Genomic DNA, 15,524 nt, shown 5'->3' with positions numbered 1-15,524 from the left:
TGTCAGAAAAATAGATATATTGTAACAAAAACATTCTGTGTCCTGAACATTAGTTTTTTTCCAAGCAATTCCACTTTATGCTCCTTTCTACAAAGATAGAGTCTAACTTACCACATTCTACTTTATGTAGTATTTGTGTACTTGTTTCTCATTAGTACTAGTCTATAAACTGGAGGTCAGGAACTGTCTTATATTTCTTGGGTCCTCCAATATTTAGCACAGTGACTTTTCAATAGGCATAGAACAAGATTTTCTGTCCTAATAATACATTCCAACAATATAGGTGGCACTAGATCCTATGATTACTGGAATACCATTCTCTCTAAATGGGCAGCTGGTGGTATAGTGGATAGAGCACCAGACCTGGAGTCAGGAAAAACAAGTCTTACTGAGTTCAAATCTGGTCTCAGATCACTAGGTGTGTGATGGACAAGTCACTTAACCCTGTATGCCTCATTTCCTCATCTGTCAAGTGAGCTGGAAAAGGAAACGACAAACCACTCCAGTTATCTGCAAAGAAAATTCTAAATGGGATCATGAAGAGTTGAACAGGATTGAAAGTGACTGAACACTTTTCCTTCAAAATAGTAAAGAAAAACCTGCTGGAGAGGAATGCTTGATTGTAGGTTGGCCCAGCACACATTATCAGACAAGCATTCCATATAGAACAATTATTTTTTCCTTTTCTAATCTCAAAGAGAATCTACATTAAAAGAGGTAGCATAAAAGTATGAGCAGTAATCAATAAAAATGTCATAGCCCTGGCAGTATAACTAACCATAACTATTTTGAAGACATGGAGATTAAAAAACAAACCAACCAACCAAAACCAAACTTGACTCTATGACTTCCTGCATGGTTTTTCTAATGATGGGCTTCAAAGAGCTTCATTTGGTGAAGTAAATCTATCAAACTTTCTACTGAGTGGCTAGAGATTAAACTTCTTGCATAGCAGCTCTGTACAATATGACATAAGACTCTACTGTCAACCCAGAATCAAAAAAAGTGGAATGAGAGGAGCTTCAAAACATAAAAGAAAATACCAGTCACTGATAAGTATAAGGTAAATATTTTGCTAGCTCTTCATATGTACAAGAAACAGTAAACATTAGTTACATGAGGTAACTTGTGGGACAGGGAAGATCTTGGTACTTTCTTTTCTAAAAACAGAGATTCTGTTTAAAGTTATATCCTTAAACTTTAATATCTGACAAAATGCTATGATTAAGGATAGGAGGAGGGGAAGTCTTCTGTTTGGTATACAGTTCAATACAATCATTCCAGTAGTGCTTAATGATGTTGATGATAGTCATATATTGCTCTAAGGTTTACAAAACTTTAGGCAGGTACAATGGATAAAATTCTAGGATAAGGATCAACAAGACCTGAATTAAAATCCAACCTCAGACACTAGTTGTATGATCTTTATCTGTCTGCTTCAATTTCCTCAACTATAAAATGAGGATATTACATATATTTTTACCATGTTTAACATATATTGCCACCTAGGGGTAAGGGTGGGGGAAAGGAAGGGGGAAATTGGAACACAAGATTTTTCAAGGGTCAGTGTTGACCCTTGCAGATGTTTTGAAAATAAAAAGCCCCAATAAAAAAATAAAATGAGGATACTAATAGCACTTGCTTCATAAGATTGTTGTGAAGACCAAGTAAGTTGATTCATAAAAAGTACTTAGCAAAGTACCTGGCATAAGCACATGGTTAACACTATATAGATGCTAGCTTTTATTAGTATAATTATTATATGTTAACTCATTTGAACTTTACAATCCTTGGGGATAGGTGCTATTTCCATTTTATGGATGAGAAAACGGAGGTTGAGGTTAAGGAATGACTTGTCTTGGGTCACACTGCTAGGGAAAATCTGAAGCAGGATTTTAATTATGGCTGTCTTGACTTTGGATCTAGCACTCTTACTCATTACCACCTAGATGCCCTAAGTTGTTAACCAAATAATAGATCACAAATTTGTCAAATGTAAGAATTTATCAAATTAACTTTTTCCACCAGAGATAATCAAAATTAGAAAGAAAATGAGGTGGAAACTTGAGTAGGCAAAAGCCCCAATGATACAAAAAAAATCATTCCAACATTGTAGGTAGAAGTAATTTCATTGAGGGCTACCTTGTGGGAAAGATAATGGTCCCACCATATTTTCTCAATATTATCTCCTCTACAGCATACAGTCTATTATTAAACTATTTGCTGAACACTACATCTTCCTATCTTTGTTCATTCCATCTAAAATTCACTATCTGAAGATCTATTCTGTTCAAGAGCTTAAGTGCTACCTCCTCCATTATTCTTAGATCCTCTCAATACCCTACGTGATCTCTACTTAACACCAAGAATATTATATATTTTATGACTCTTACTATACCCAACTCATGTGTTATCCTAACGACTTAAAAAATTTATTAGGTGAACTTCTGAGCATAGGATGCTTCTTATTGCATTCCCCCCAAAACAAGATGTTCAATAAATTTGTTGAACTCTTTACCCAACCAAACTTTACATTTTCTTCAAGACCTGACTAAAGTTTCACCTCTTATTTCTCATTAATCTCCTTTGGTCCCCTCCTCAACTCCAAATCTTTACCTAATTAATTTTCTTACCACTAAGATCTTATATAATAGTGGTTGGATCTTTGTTACTACATTGATTTATATCAAAGAACAAGACATAGAACAAGAAAGTAACTTGGAGATCATCTAGTTCAGGTCCCTTATTTTAAAGATTCAATTCAGTTTTGAAAAAGATTAAATGCCTATCAAATCAAACATTTAAAAAGTATCTAGTATATGTCAGGTAATGTGCTAGAAGTCTGCAGATATAAATACAAAGAAAACTCACTCCTTTCAAAGTGTTTACATTCTAATGGGGGAAAATAACAAATACATGTTTAAGTATATTCAGGATAACCATAAAGACAATGTCTCTGAAAAGGCAAGGAACTAGATGGAATGTAATATATGGAGCATGGGAAACAGGCCAGTTTGATGCTACAGAGAGTATCATATTCCCTTTACAATTTGCTTTTCTTAGGTATGATTAAGGATGTGATGAGTTAGTTTTGACATTTTAAAACATTTAGTTATTAGTTACTATAAATTATATTTTACAAGACAAATTCCTGGGTGGGGGGGAGAGAAGAATATTTTGTATTCTTCATTATGTCCAATATGGTATTGTACATGAATAAATTTTTAAAAATTCTGGTTGAAGAAGTGTGCAGAATTAAAGAGGTTAATATAAGACAGGAAATAGGTTTTATTTTGTTTCTTCATTCACTGTACTAAGAGAGTTTTTGTTTTCTCTTAAAATTTTAATGTTGAGAGATACTAAATAATACTCAAGCATTATTTTTTTATTCTGTTTCCTTTGAGATTGGTCAAGTAAGTAAGATCCTAAGTAGAAAGATTCCTATTCTTATGTCATACCTTAACTAGGATTTTTATTGTGAAGTGGACAGGCTTTTAAAGTAAAACTTAAAAAATTATTTTCTGAGATAACAAAGACATAAAAAGCTGGTTTTCATAGTTCATGAACAGTCCTCAGTTTATTAGTTTTTAAAACTTATGAATTTATACCATTTCTTATGTACAAAACAAGTTGATTTTTACCTTTAATTTAAAAAGTGCTCTTTAAAAATGAAATGACATTTAAAGCACAGGTTACATGGGTTTGTATTTTACTTGGAAGCACTTAAGTGAACCAACATCCTACCAAAAAAAAGATATAAACACACAGACACCAATTGGAGCATCAGATAGAAATTTCAGTCCTAAAATTGTTTTACCAAAATTTCCCAAAAAGGACACATTCAACACAAATGGTACCTTGTTCCATATTCAGGTATTAATATGAATTACTGCTTAAATGTGGAAAAATAACATACAGAAAAAATCATTTGAATTTTAAAATATCAACTAACTCCAATTCTAAACTTAGGACAAAACACTGTTCTAGGCACACCATAGCTAAGTTAGGTAAAAAGATTTTTAAAAATGAAAAAATTTTCTGTAAAATTCTGGTCAGATAAAAATCTAGTATTGACCAGTACAAGTTTGGTGAATGAATAAATGCCCATAATTTAAACGTCCTAACATGTTGATGCCCTCTAGCTCTAAGTCCACAATGGAAGTAGAAAAGTTGCTATGTCTTTCACTATAATACCATATGACTAATACCATTCTATCTCATTTTAACAGTCTATAATCCATCCAAAGAACACCAGCCCATCAGAATACACGATGAAACAAAGAAATCTGACTCCATTCCTTTTATTATGGAAGCCCATTGTCCTCATTAAATAGTTGAGTCAGTATATAATGATCTTTGAAAGGCAATTGCTATGACAACTGAATTATGATTTGAAAATAAATTTCTAATATAAGGAAGACATACTTACATATCTGGTTGCAAGTTCCATGAGGGCAAAGATTTTGCCTTAGTTATCTCTGTGTCTCTCAGCACCTAGCACAGTGCTTTACAAATTGAAGGTGCTTATTAAATGATTGCTAAATGGATGTATAACATGTATCTCAAGACAATATATACAGATAGCCTACGTGTGTATGTAGATACACACACATATGATTGACTTGGGGCATGAACAACATTTGATAGTAGCTTCTAATGCCCCAGGAAATTATTCAAAATATGTTATATGTGTTTCAAGTGTTTTAGGTTTTCTATATCCAACTAGATTTAAGTTTATTTAAAGATAAGAGCTGAGTTTCTACTTCTTATTAATCCCTCCACGATATCTAATATTGCATTTTGCACACTGCTGGTGCTCAATAAATGTTTGGTGATTGATTTTCCTAAAGCAACTATAAACAGTGCTTATTTTATTGCACATATCAAGAAAAGGGGATGAAATTTAAAATACATACATAACTTTCATATTTTACAACCATTATTAAAAAATTAAAAATGTAGCTCCAATACAAAAAGTAGGTAATTTAGATTTTATAATTGTCTTGTTATGGAACTAGATTATATAGTAGAAAACTTCAGATCACTTTAACCAGGCATACTTTAGAAATATGAATTGTACGGTAGATATATAATACTGCCACTGAAATAATTTTATTTGGGATTTCTCAGCTTAAAAGTGGAGAGCTCAAACAGTTCAACTATACTTGTGCTTAGAAACATTTACTGTTCAAAAATTCTCTCCCTCTCCCCCTTTATAACCTATGATTTCATCATTAAAGGGAAATCCTATAAGGGATAAGTGAGGAAGTCCCCTAACATCAATATAGAAATCACCACATGCTCTAAAACTTAGTTTTAGAGAACTTTTTTTTGAGTTTGTGAAAGAGATATCATAAAATATGCTTAAGAGTTTATTGCGACTAATAGGATTTATATTTAAGAAGTTATGTCCCCAAAGTCTGTTTCACTCTGGATAGAAAAATGTTCCATAAGAAGTTTTACTGACATGATACTTTTTACTTGAACCATCAAAAGAATTTGTTATTTAAAGAGTAATGACTTTTTTAGGTCTCCATAGTTTGATAGTTAAAAATTTTCATCAATAATAAGTCAAATGCTACATATATTTAAAGCTGGCAGTGTTAGTAATTATTGGAGAAGCCTAGGTTTGCTTATTGTATTTCAGTCCCTCACAATTACTAATTCCACATGGATATTTTCCCATCCCATATATTCCCACAGAATATTGTAGTTACACATATTCTAGAAAATTAGCTACTGGATTTAAAAAAAAATATTTCATTACCGCATTTTAAATAATTTATAAAATGCTATAAATTTATATTTACTTAGGACACAGCGGTTAATAGAAACATTTGTTTCACATTAGTATACATATGTACAAGTGTATGTGTATTAGCAACTCCAGACAACTGCTTTCCCTCTAAAGACCAAGCTCTCTAAATAATTGTTGAGCTCTATTTAGCAGTTCTAGTTCCCTATCTATACTCAATTATTTTATACAAAGACTTATGACAGCTAGGGGAAAATGTACTTACAGATCTAAGATCTTTTCCTTTGCCACTGAACTTCTGCTTTCCTCTATGGAGGTGGCATTAAATTCACTGGAATCATTCTCTAATACTTTCTGATCTCGGGCACCTTTATCAATAATCCTTCTATTTTTTAAATCTAGTATTTTTCCTTCTGAACTGAATTTCTTTACTTCATGTATGTTTAATTCTGCCTGTGTCTTTCTATTTTGCCAGTTAGATCCTTCCTTTTTCAAAAGTAAGTATGAGCTTCCAAATATTCCTGAATCTTTGCTCAATTTGTTCTCTTTAAATGAGGTGAAGAGAGGCACCTGTAGAGGGACTGCCTGGTTTGAACTTAAAAGACTTGTTTGTTTGCTAGATGTACTTTTACCAAAATTAAATACTCCAGTTGGAATCAAAGAATGAAATCCAGCCAGATGCAAACTTTGCTGATGATCTATTGTACAATTTGTAGAACTCTTTGTTTGATCCTTTAATCTTTTTTCTCTTTCCTTCCTATGATTCCCTTTCTGTACTGTTTCTCTGCTTTCTGGATTAAGCACACAAATATTCTGGAACACTCCTTCATGGACAAAATCATTCTGCAGAGGATACCGTTTGCTATTTAAAAGCAAATTTCTCTCACTTTCAGGTACCAATTTTTGATCATACATGCTTCTGCAGCAACATTTTCCCTGAAAAGAGTTACTTTTTTCTTGAGTGGTAATATCAGTAATACAGTAGTTCTGCAACCTACTGACAACATTTTCTGTGTCCGTAGGTTCGAGACTTTTTTGACTTTGGTCTTTGATACAAACAGCTTTCTTATCTATTGATGCTTCCTTTATAGATAAACTGCCACAATTTTTAGGTGTCACTGTCTCATGTTTTGTTTTCACAGCCAAAGTAGAATGGAGGTAGATATTCCCAGGACAGGATGTAATTTTCCTACCATCATTTAAAATATTTATTGCACTTTGTACTACAGTTTTATCAGAGATTTTTAGGTCCTCAGCTTTCTGAGAAACTATCTTATTCTTCTGACTTTGGCTGGATAAGCCAGGTTGATGCCCCACAGACTGATGCTTCTCTTTTCCACTAACAACCGCAGGTTTAGAAACACCCTCTATCGGAAGAGGTGCTGTTACACTACCCTCCTGAATTTCTGAACTGCTCATAGAGTATTTGGCTTTTTCTGCCAAAAACTTTCTAATTTCTTGTTCAATGCTATCATCACTATCCACTGAACTACTGTCATCAGAGAGTGAGATTGTACTGATCGCAGAGTTCCGATTTTCATTGATTTCTATATCACTGGAAACTAAAATAGGTTTTGAGAAAATTTTTTTCTCCAATTGAAATGCCAGTTGCAGACTTTCATGCTTTTTCCCCTGTTTCCCTCTTTCTGTTCTGTTGTTACAACTGTTCAAAGGCTTCTTTACTGTGTTTTCCCTATTGTCTCTTTTAGATCCCGGGAGACAACTTTTCAGTAAATGAGGACTCTTATCTTTCCAGTGTTTTTGGAGCTTATTAAATTTATCTAAAAATTGAGTTCCTGTGCTACTAAGCTTAACCTTTTTTTTACAGTGAGGTTTGGGGTCCCTGCATCTTTTCTTTAATTTACGCTTTGATCTTAATAGGTCCTTAATAGCAGTATCAAGGTCTTCATCACTGTCCAAAGAACTACTTTTATCACCAGACCCAGGCCTCTCTTGTTCCACATTCCTCTCCTGTGCTACTTTACCATGGGCTTGTGATAAACTATTTCTCAGGTCTAAGGCAATGCGTTCATCAATAAGCCCAACTAAATTGGAAGAAAGGATCTGACAAGTCACCTCATCCTTTCTGCTTTCAGATTTACAGATTTTATCTTGACTACTCAAATCTTTTTCTTCTTGTAACATATGAATTTTCGCCTGACCATATTCAGTCTCCCGGGGACATTCTCTTTCTAACCCTTTAGTTTTCTTCGGTGTTAGTTGTTTCACCACTTTCCTTTCCCCTTTAAGTTTCCTTTTGCAACACAGTGATAACTTCAATGTCTTAGAAAGAGGGACTTTGGGGCTACTGCCCTGATTACTATGTTCAGGCAATAGTGGTCCCTGTACAGACTTGGAAAGATTTTCAGGTTTGGCCAGTAAATGTTCTGATTGTGCCTTCAGAGCCAAAAAGGTTCTGATTTCTTGTTCAATGCTATCATCACTGTCTACCAAGCTGCTATCACTGTCAGGGTGGGAAGGCACATTTTGGGAAGAGAAGAGAGGGTTTGTAGAAAGTGATCTGTCATTGCTTTCCACATGGGAAGGCATGATTGTTTTATAAATGTCAAGTATAGCTTCTGCACACATTAATTCAGCAGATGTTTCAGCCTGGAATGAGGGTTGTACTGTAAACTCACATTTGGCAATTGTATTCATGGGAGGTGTAGAAACTTTGGTTTCTTTCAGTGGTTTAAAGAGTTTGTTGGAGTCACAGCTACTATCACTCAGTTCTGTAGCCTTTGTAGCAGTCTGTTTCTTCTTGCTATTCAACGTTTTTTTGTGGCTTTCAAGCAAGGCACTTTTTGAAGGACCAACTGCAATACTTGTGGCAAAGTCTGATACTTTGTTATCTCTGGGCTGTGTTTTTTGCAATAGGTTACTATCCATTGTAGAACTGGCTTCCTTTCTTGTTTTCTCCAATTGATACATCTGAATGGCTTCTTCAATACCATCATCACTACTTGAATCAGATATCTCATATACAAGAGCTGCACTTTTGATTCTTTGTTCCCTTCTATTTGCCCAGGAATGCTTTTTTTCTACACCTTTATTTTGTGCTGTTTCTAAAGGATGGCACACACCTGCTAGTTTAGGAGGTGCCAGTCTTATATTACCAAAGTTTTCAGATTCTGTTCTGATTTTTGACTTGAAGCACTTGGGCTGTACATTAGTCTTCCCTAATTCTGGATACTGTTTGAAGATTAGTTCCTTACATCCTTGCTTTAAATCTTGGCGATTTGATTTGACAATGGATTCTTTATTGGATTTAGGGACTGCTTTCACCAAGACTTCTTTTTGCTCTGTTCTTTTATCTAAAGAGATACCATACTTATGAATTTCTTGTTGCTTCTTCTCACTTAGGAACTGTTCTATTTCAGCTTGTATACTTTGCTCAAAAGAGTCATCACTACTTACACTAAGAGGAGAACTAGCTCTCGCTTTATCATGGCTTCCCTTGGGATTACAAATGATAGCTTCTGAAACCACATCAGATTTAAATTTTACTGGAGGTAGGTGAGTAGTCACATTATTCTGAGGAAGATCTTGTTTGATTTTGTTATTCCCATTTGTTGTACCAAAACAAGTTGCACTGCTGCTGGGTAATGACTGAATAGTGTTGCTTTTTTCCTTTAGATATTCCTGTATTGCTTGCTCTATCTCCCGGTCCACAGAATCATCACTATCTGATTCCAATACAAGAGGTCCAAAATCAGAGGAGTCATCTTCCATGTGGTCAAATTCAGTAGACAATTCACTTTTGGCATATGTAGAGTGCTTTTTAAGCACAATCGTATTAGCAGCTGCAATTCTGGCTCCTTTGTATTTACCTCCCCTTTGATTTTTCTGCATAATGTACTCATTGTTCATGCCCAAGGAAGCTTCTTCACTTTGCAGGTTGTTTATGATCATTTGAACTTTTGCACTTACAGATGCTCTAGCAATATCCTCTTCAGACTCTGAGAAACACACAGGAAATCTAAAACTCCCTGACTGTCCAAATGACTCCCATTTTGACTGTAGAGCAATCACAGGAGGGGCATTCATTAGAAACATTCTAGCAGACAGTGATGGAGTGTGCAAAGGGACAATTTTTAAAAATATTTATATCCGTTTCACATCCTGGGAAGAAACAAAGAAAGGGATATTTATATTCTAAATACAAGAAATCTATGAGTTAACAAACAGCACAACAGAACTGGTAATAGCTCATGATATTTCAATTTTGCCATGAATATCAAAATTTCCTAGAAGTACATTGTAATTATCTTATAAATAATTCCCTCAAAGTACTTCAAGAAAAAACCCAGAAATATTTAAACTAATATTTGCCTAATACTATCATTATCTCCTGTTGTCATATTTAATATATCAAATTTAATGTCACCAATTCAACCCAGGAGAAAGTCATACAACTTTTAATCCTGTGGTAGCATGGAATATTGTAAAATATCAAACGAAATAGCTATTTTGTTACAACTCAGGTTCTGGGCTCTTGATGTAATCTTAACAAGTTGGAAAAACCTTCCATTGATTCAATTTGTATTTATTTTAGTTAAAAGTAGTTATAATATAAAAGAGGTTTAAAAGATCATTCTATTTAGCAAGCCTATGGAATCTAGAAGTATCAGATTATTTTACAAAAATAGCATAGTTCATATAAAAATTAAATGTATGAAATCATGTTAATACATTTATTTCTTCAATCACTGGGGTAATATATGTATATGTGGCAAGGTGCTGTTATAGTTTATACAGATGTGGGATAATTTGATAATCTTACTAGAGAAAATGGACATTTTACATTGTGACGAGGGTTAGAATCATAAAATATGAGAATTGAAAAAGAACATTAGAATTCAGCTAATTTGTTCTTTCATTGTGGAATGAAGAAATAAAGTCCTAGAGAGGGAAGAATAAGTTAGTGATAGGGACTAGGTGCCTGACTCTTCTGTCAGGAAATGTTCCCTTAATAAGTCATGCTGCCACCTCCAATGGGAACGATGTAACACTGTGATCCACAAAATGAATGGGGAAACTGAGTTGGAATAGAAAGCAAAATAGCTTGCAACTATTACTAAGTTTTTGAAAATTTAGGTTAAAATTTTCTCCATTAAAATGCCATATTTCCTTTTAAGCTTGTATTTAAGCTAGTGATCTGGTATTTACAAGTCTACCTCATAGACTCTTTCCAAAGAGGAACTGAAATATCAAACATCCACAGATAAACAATGACTAGAAAGTCATAAAAAGGAGCAATATGTTCTTAAAAAACAAAACCAAAAACATTTCTGGAGCAGTGAGTTCAGTTGGAGGATCTGGATTCAAATCCTACTCCTTACTACCCTATATGGTTTTTGTTAAGTTATTTAACCTTTCTGAGTGAGGATCTTCTCTGTAAATTGAAGGGATTAAACTAGGTGACCTCTAAAGTTCGTTCCATTTCTAAAGCTATAATTCTATCATCCTATGAATAATTAGCAGCTGCAAAAAGAAAATTATGAAACAAATGAAATGATTTGTATTCCAAGTGTGAAACCGTAATGTCATAATTTAAATGCAATTACTTGAAGAGGCTCTCCTCAGGAGTGAATTCTATGACACTGAAAAGTTGATTTAATTTTTAAAATGTCTCACACCTGATTCTTAATTGTTTTTATCTACATGTCCCTTTAACTTCTTACCATTATCTTTAAGAATTTATCACAGCTGCACCTGTTCAGCATTATATTTTCCCTCAAATTAGAGAACATAAAATGGTTGTATGCTAAAATGACACAGAAATCACCAGAGTTTAACAACCTGTAATACAATTCCCCTACTGGCTACCTCTCCTGTAACAAACAGATCACAAAAATCTATCTTTCCTCTGATATAAGAACAAAGAAAATGTCTTTGTGAACTTTATTATAGGGTGAAAAGAGAACATTAAATAAGAGTTTAATATTTTATTTTTAAGTAAAACATTTCTGGATCTAAATTTGTGATTTTATTTCTTTAGAGAGGGGAGGGAATGCTTACTATGGAAACCCTCTGTAATGTAAAGTATGAAAGTTGTATGAAGATACTGAGAAGTGATTTTTCTAAAGCCTATATATAGCTAGTCTATGTCATGAGCTCCAAGGTTGTTCCTCTACCCACTACATCACAAGGTTCTCAAATAGTTCTTGAGCTCTAGATCTAAGATTATATGATTTGACTGAAATTTTACCTTTTTTCTTCCCCTTTCACTAAAAGAAACTATGGTCCTAATTGGAATCCTGAAAAGAGTCTATAAACTGTAAGCACTGGATGAGTTATTGTAGTTTAGAATATTAAAGTTTTAGAACCATAGTAATAAAAAATTTAGTTAATGATAAAAACAAAAATAAATTGGTCACTGAAATTTGGTAGGAAGAAACATGCTTGATGAAGATGATTCAAAAATGAAAATTTTGTAAGAACACACATTGAACTGGTCTAACCTTACAGAAAACAATTTGCAATTATATCCAAAGGGCTCTAAAAGTGCATATTCTTTGACCCAACAATAGTTACTTGGTCAGTATCTCAAACAGATCACAGAAAAAGAAAGGGATTCATATTTACAAATATGTTTATAGTAACTCTTTTTAACAGAAGAATTGAAAACTGAGAAGATGCTCATCAATTGGAAAATGGCTGAATAAATTGGATTATATGATTGTGATGAATACTATTGTATTGTAAGAAGTGAAAAAGGAGATGGTTTTAGAAAAATCTGGGAAGACTCATATGAACCGATTGCACAGTGAAGAGAACAGAACTATACATTGTACACAGTAACAGCAATATTGAAATGTTTATCAACTGTGAAAAATTTAGCTTCTCTGAGCAGTGCAATGATTTATGACAATTCCAAAAGACTCTCCTCTAGAGAAAGAATTTTAGAACTGAGTACAGATTTAAGCAAGTTTTCTTTAATTTTATTTTGAGGAATTGTGTTTTGCATGACTTCATATGTATAATGAATATCTTCTTTTTTGCCTTCTCAATCAGTGGGAAAGAGACAGGAGGAGGTGAGGACAGAATTTGGAACTGTAAATTAAAATTTTTAAAAAAGAATATATACTGGAATAAAATATCTTTGCTCACAGTTATATTAATCTTTTAATAAAAATTGATATAAGGAGATACATTTTTTGGGGGGGAAAGATATAAGCTTCTGTATATAACAGAGGTTTGTGGTTTCAAATGACACCTCTGTTTCCCTGTGTGGATGGAAAGGTTCTTGTTTGTTGTTTTTCAAGTCTGTAATAAAAAAGAAAAATTTTTAAAAGGGAGAGGAAAAAAATATGAGTTCTATATGGCCACTGATTTCTACTTATGTAAACTGTGCCATCGCTATTCTGATAAAGAAATCAATGTAGGTTTGAAATGTATTTTTAAATGTTTGGATTACACATATGAGTTTTCTAAACTGTTTAACAATCTAGTTCAAGAATCAGCTTAAAAAATGACAACCCAAAACATCTAAGATGAAATCTCCAAACACATTTCTCTTGGCAACATTTTACTGTTTTGATATTGTCAACTGTAGTTTAAACAGACCTTAAATGTTAGATGAATCATTCTTCAAAATTGTACTGGGAATTCATGAGGTTTTTTTGAGGCAAAACTAAAAGTGGACTTTGCCAAAATGTAGTACCCACTGTGAATGCAACTGAATTGGGAGCAGAGTGCTGTCATTGTGAATATTGCACACCTGCATTTAAAAGCAAAATACAGGCTTAAACAAAGAAATTCTTTAAAAAGTGTGTATGTGTGTGTGTGTGTGGGGGGGGGGGGAATTAAAGCACCTGAATCTCATTTCTGCCCAAGAGGTAAGAATAATACAAAAAAAAAAAATCATGGATTAAGGGAGTAACAACAAAATTTAGAAAGGAAAAAACAAAGATGAAAAAATGCTTTAAATTTTTATCGCGTTTTTAAAAATCAATTTTTATCAAGGGTTACTATCAATCTAAAACCTAGTACAATGTTTTGTACATAATAAGCATTGCTTTAATAAACATTTATTGAATTGCTGAACCTGACTTTGTCCTTAGAGAGGCATTAGACTTTACACCTCACTAAAGGGGCCCTGGTCTAGTTCTGCACTTTATTAATTTTGGGTTTTTTTTCCTATCTTAAAAAATGAAATTTTGAACTAGTATCAAAAGACAAGTGGAAGTGTTAGTATTATTTTAAGAATCTCCTTTCTAATTCAGGACCATGGCAAGTCAGAGAGATCCTTTCTCCTTGCAGTTAGAAAGGTTGTGAATGCTGTACGAGTGAGGTGTGTACTGTGTATTTATGAACGGGTAATCCTAACACTATTAACAACATCACAAGTTTTCTTATTCCTAACAGCTGTAGTAAGAGTTACAGTAACTGTTGTAGTTAGATAGGATCACAAAGGAGCAGGATATTTCTCTATTTTGGATTCCTTGAACTTCAAATCTAGATTGGGGGGCGGGATTTTCTTGATTCTTGATCTTTGTCAGGCGTTCACCAGGGACCTACTATATGCAAAGATATGGTGTTCAACATTGGTCAAATGCAATTATTCTTCCAACTCTAGCAATGGCCCCAATGAAACATAAATGCCACTTTTGAGAATTTACTCTGTTCACAGAAAGTGTGCAAACAGATAATTACACTTTGAGTGGCTTTTAATTCTCCAAAGCCTGGGATATCTAAGACTTTTTACAGAGAAAGAAACTAAGGAGTAGAGAGATTCTATACGTTCTCCCTCCCTCTCTCCCCCCCCCCCCCCTTTAGATTCCGAAAATTACACTCCTTTCACCTCCACATTCTCTTTGGTTAATCCCTACAGAGGGACAATAAGAACTGTTGCCCCAGAAATTAGCCCCTGACTTCTCATCCCCTCAACCAGGGGCAAGAGCCCAGCTTTCAAACGGATTAGGTTCCTTCCCTTCCACCTCTGGGAGACCTCTCCAAGGGGCAAAACAGCTTCCCCAAGACTCCCGCCTGCTAGGAATAACTGGACTTTTCCCAGGAGAAAGGCCCTCTCTCCATACCCTGGAACGGGAGGACAGCACATCCTTTGGCAGGCCCGGCCCTGCTACCTTCCCAGGCCGCGATGGACGCCGGCTTCTGGGCCCACTTTCTGACCTCCATCCCCCGGTGTCTACCCGGTCCCTGACGCGTTGCCTGAGGCTCACCTTAGCCGAGGCCCGGTCCCGCCGGGGTGTGAGGCAGCGCGGAGCCGGCCCAAGGGACTAAGCCTCCAGGGGCCCGGGGCCTCCAGGGCCGCGGCTCCGCCCGTTTGGCCTCCCAGCTGAGCCGTGGCTCGCTCGGGAGGGCGCAGGGCGCCGCCTCCTCTCCCTCCGCCAGTCGCTGCCGTTACCGCAGCCTCTGCCGCCACCGCGGGCGGTCCGGTCAGCCCCCGAAGCCCCCACCCCTTCCTCGGGGGAGGAGGCGGGAGGGCCACGGGGCCAGAGTGCTCCCCTCCCAAAGTCTCCCACCCCGGCCGAACCCCAAGCCACCTCCCCGCGCGCGCGCGCGCCCCTTCCTCGCGCTCTACCCCTCCCACCGCCCCGCCGGTCCCGGTTCCATCCGGGCGCGCGCTGAAGGAGTTAAGCAAGAAGGGCCCGGCCCCCTGCACCCGACTCAGCTGGACTTAGGCTCTAGCAGCAGCTAGAGGACAGGGAATTGGTGGAAACCAGTCTCCTGGTCCAGGAATGACGATGACCTAAGGGTTCTCCCAGTCCTGACATTTTATGAGTTTATAATTCAGGGTCCAGGT

General features: G+C 35.6%; 1 protein-coding gene across 1 annotated transcript; it reads right to left on the bottom strand.

The window, feature by feature from the left end:
• Positions 1 to 3,549: 3,549 nt before the first annotated feature.
• PPP1R26 (protein phosphatase 1 regulatory subunit 26) lies at positions 3,550 to 15,272 on the bottom strand. The gene is made up of 2 exons (XM_031954929.1): positions 14,941 to 15,272; positions 3,550 to 9,877 (listed from the first exon to the last, which is right to left on the bottom strand). Exon 2 carries the CDS (start codon positions 9,809 to 9,811, stop codon positions 6,017 to 6,019), a length of 3,795 nt encoding a protein of 1,264 aa, XP_031810789.1. The 5' UTR covers positions 9,812 to 9,877; positions 14,941 to 15,272; the 3' UTR covers positions 3,550 to 6,016.
• Between the last annotated feature and the right edge of the window lie 252 nt (positions 15,273 to 15,524).

Source organism: Sarcophilus harrisii, chromosome 2 (assembly GCF_902635505.1).
Source record: "Sarcophilus harrisii chromosome 2, mSarHar1.11, whole genome shotgun sequence".
NCBI lineage: Eukaryota > Metazoa > Chordata > Mammalia > Dasyuromorphia > Dasyuridae > Sarcophilus > Sarcophilus harrisii.
The sequence above is the reverse complement of the archived record's forward strand: the minus strand, read 5'-3'. Positions and strand labels throughout refer to the sequence as shown.

What these genes read in the sequence shown, in the direction of transcription:
- PPP1R26 (XM_031954929.1), bottom strand. Translation starts at nt 9,811, where the DNA reads ATGTTTCTAATGAATGCCCCTCCTGTGATTGCTCTACAGTCAAAATGG.